Source organism: Sesamum indicum, unplaced genomic scaffold (assembly GCF_000512975.1).
Source record: "Sesamum indicum cultivar Zhongzhi No. 13 unplaced genomic scaffold, S_indicum_v1.0 scaffold00145, whole genome shotgun sequence".
NCBI classification, from domain to species: Eukaryota; Viridiplantae; Streptophyta; class Magnoliopsida; order Lamiales; family Pedaliaceae; genus Sesamum; species Sesamum indicum.
Genome location: NW_011628061.1, coordinates 58,048 through 61,445, shown reverse-complemented (window position 1 = coordinate 61,445; position 3,398 = coordinate 58,048). Strand labels below are relative to the sequence as shown.

Below are 3,398 nucleotides of genomic sequence, written 5' to 3'. Positions count from 1 at the left end.
CTCTGGCTTGGCCTTTTTGTACAGATTTATTTGCAGGTGTTGTGCGATTCATGATGTGGTGGGATAACAAAAAGCTATTTGACTCGCCATAGTTTTACTAGTACACCTGTCTTTTGTTGTAAGGGAGTAGTACTCCTCGTTCATTGTTGCTCTATTTGTAAGGGAGTAGTACTCCTTGTTTATGGCTTTGCTAGAAAGGGAGTAGTACTCAAGAGAGGTAGCTCAAGGGAGGTAGCTCTTCCCGCTATAACTATTTTGTGAATTTTAATATAGAAGGACTGGGGACTCCGAAAAGTTCCCCCCACCTCTAGGTGGTTTTATTAAAAAAAAAAAAGCAGAGAAAAAAAGAGGAAAAAAAGAAAAAAAGGAGAAAGAAAAAAGAGAAGAGAGATGATTGGAAAATGAGAGGCTCAGTTTTTTTTTTTTTTTTTTGGAATTGGATGTTCTTGAATTTCAATTTCAATTCGTTTCCTGCAATTCTTTTCCTCATTTTTCAATTCTCTAAAATTTGGGCTGATTTCATTTTGTTTCATTTTTTGGATTGTGTCTATTTTTCACGCATAGACTTGGGCTTATTTTGTTTTGTTGAATTGGGTTGAACACTTTTCAAGTTTTTGGACTCCACTCCCTTGGACCTTCCAAGCTGGAAACCCATTCCTTTGGGTGCACTTAACTCCAGGCTGTTTCTTTTGGGCTTAAAATTCTCGCTGGGCCGCAACTCTCCACTGGACCGTCTAACTCTTTGGGATGCACCACCTGATTGTATACTTGCTGGACTGTGCATTGCAAGTGGGCTGCGCTCACACTGGGCCGCATGCATTCTGGACTGAGGAGGCAGACTGGCTTCACTAGGCTGCACTGCTACTGGTCTGTGAGACTGGGCTGAACCAAGCACTGCTGCATTGGGCTCTTTCTGGACCATCTCGCGGGCTACCTTTGCTGGAGCTTAAAATCGGGCCTCCAATCCACTTGGGCAATTTGACATTGAAATTTCATTTTGCAGCTGCCAAGATTTTTTGGCTTCTTTTTGTATAGCCCAAACACTACTTTTTGGGGTTCTTTCTTGATATTTTTTGTGGGTTTGAATTTTATGTACAAATCGTTAAGTACATTTTCATTGTTATCTAGAAGGGATGGGGATCCCGACAATTCCCCTATTTCTTAAAAAAAAAAAAAAACCCTGAACTCTAAACCCTAAACCCTAAACCCTAAACCCCTAAAACCCCTAAACCCTAAACCCTAAACCCCTAACCCCTAAACCTTAAAGGCAATGGCGCCGCAACAGCCAAATTTTGGGCTCTTTGTGGGTTTGAACAAAGGGCATATCACTACCAAGAAAGAGCTTGCACCACGCCCCTCTGATAGAAAGGGGAAAACCAGTAAGCGAGTACATTTTGCCAGAAGTCTCATTAGGGAAGTTGTTGGGTTTTCTCCTTATGAGAAGCGAATCACGGAGCTTCTTAAAGTTGGAAAAGACAAGCGTGCACTGAAAGTTGCTAAAAGAAAGTTGGGCACCCACAAGAGAGCAAAGAGGAAGCGTGAGGAGATGGCATCCGCTCTTCGAAAAATGAGAGCTCCTGGAGGTGGAGAGAAGAAGAAATAGGCAATTGAATTTCCACATAGACCTTTTTAGCGAAGGAGTAACTAAGTACAAGTGTTTAACTTATTTGTTTTGTTAATCTGATGTTTTTGTTTTACCAGAAGAATTTTTATGCGAATGAGAACTTCATTTGCTGATGAAAGTTCCTCTTTTCAAAGTTAACTGAGATTATGTTGATTATTCCTGGATTATTGTCATCTGTTGCCTTATCTCGACATGTGGCACTAGTTAACATCTGGAGTGTAACGTGTGCTGTGGTGAATCCTGAAATGGGAATGGCAATGATTCGAGCTTATACCTAAAAAAAAAAAACCCTAAACCTTAAACCCTAATGCCTAACCCTAAACCACTCTTTTGTTTGTGATCTTTATACTCTCCGAGTGGCCTCCGGCGCCCAAGCTAGGGTTTATCCCTCCCTACAGGTTGTAACCTTCGTCCGATCAAGAGCATGAAGATGTATACCGCCTTACAAAAGATACACAAGGACAAGGATGCTGAGCCCACTGAATTTGAGGAGAATGTTGCTCAAGCACTATTTGATTTGGAAAATACCAACCAAGAGATTAAGAGTGACCTGAAAGACCTCTACATCAACTCTGCCTTGCAAATTGATGTTTCTGGAAGCAAGAAGGCTGTTGTGATCCATGTTCCTTATCAGTTGAGGAAGGCTTTCCGCAAGATTCATCCTAGGTTCGTGAGGGAGCTCGAGATGAAGTTCAGTGGAAAGGAAGTGGTTCTCATTGCTACCAGAAGGATACTGCGCCCACCAAAGAAGGGTTCAGCTGTTCAAAGGCCTCGAACACGCACACTTACCGCCGTGCATGAAGCCATGCTCGAGGATATTGTTTATCCTGCTGAGATTGTTGGAAAGCGCACCAGATACAGGCTCGATGGATCAAAAATCATGAAGGTTTTCTTGGACCCCAAAGCAAAGAATGACACTGAGAATAAGCTGGAGACATTCGCTGGGGTCTATTGGAAGCTTTCAGGGAAAGATGTTGTCTTTGAATTTCCTGTGACAGAGCCCCGAAGACCTCTTACTGTTTCTAGATTTATTGTTAGTGCTTTCTTTAATTGAAGATGCAGAATTTTAGTATGATGAGCTGTTTGAAGTTGACTTATCGAAACGTCAGGCTTGCCTGGATGGGTGCTCATTTTTGCCAAAAGTGTTGAACAACCTATTTATAGATTGCTGTTGAACAACCTATTTACGGACGACCATGGTCCAAAATTGCTGTTTATAGATGCCGAGACCGAGGTCCTATCAGCTCCATTCAGATTCGCGCTCGTTGGAAAATTTTCGCATTAAGCACCCTCGTACAGCATGCTGCACAAATTGATCGGGTGAACTGGCATAAAAAATAAATTCACGGTTAGTATGCTGAACAATAGGCATGTCTTAATTTCCTTATCCTGTGAAGCAGATTATACTCGCATATGGCTGCGGCGTATTTGGTATATCCATGGGTACCCAATGTGCGTTTTCAAGTGGACTCCTACTTTCACACCATCTAACGAGTCATCAATTGTACCGGTGTGGGTTAGTTTTCCGGAGCTACCAGCACATTTGTTCCGCAAGGAAGTTCTATTCACGGTGGCGAGCATGATTGGAACTACTTTGCAAATTGACGATGCGACACTCAGTCAGTCCAAGCTCTCCAAGGCAAGGGCATGCATTGAATTAGATCTTCTCAAATTGCGCCTTGAAGACTTTCAAATCCAGATTTGTGGGGCCTTGAAGACTTTCAAAGCCAAGAATGACACTGAGAATAAGCTGGAGACATTCGCTGGGGTCTAT

At 42.4% G+C, this 3,398-nt stretch overlaps 2 protein-coding genes across 2 annotated transcripts; both read left to right on the top strand.

Moving 5' to 3' along the window:
• The first annotated feature begins 1,270 nt into the window (after positions 1-1,270).
• LOC105179342 (60S ribosomal protein L36-2-like) lies at positions 1,271-1,645 on the top strand. The gene has a single exon (XM_011102937.2). It carries the CDS (start codon positions 1,271-1,273, stop codon positions 1,601-1,603), a length of 333 nt encoding a protein of 110 aa, XP_011101239.1. The 3' UTR covers positions 1,604-1,645.
• A 294-nt stretch (positions 1,646-1,939) lies between these two features.
• LOC105179340 (40S ribosomal protein S7-like) lies at positions 1,940-2,778 on the top strand. The gene has a single exon (XM_011102936.2). The coding sequence runs from the start codon at positions 2,049-2,051 to the stop codon at positions 2,676-2,678; it is 630 nt and encodes a 209-aa protein (XP_011101238.1). The 5' UTR covers positions 1,940-2,048; the 3' UTR covers positions 2,679-2,778.
• The last annotated feature ends 620 nt before the right edge of the window (positions 2,779-3,398 follow it).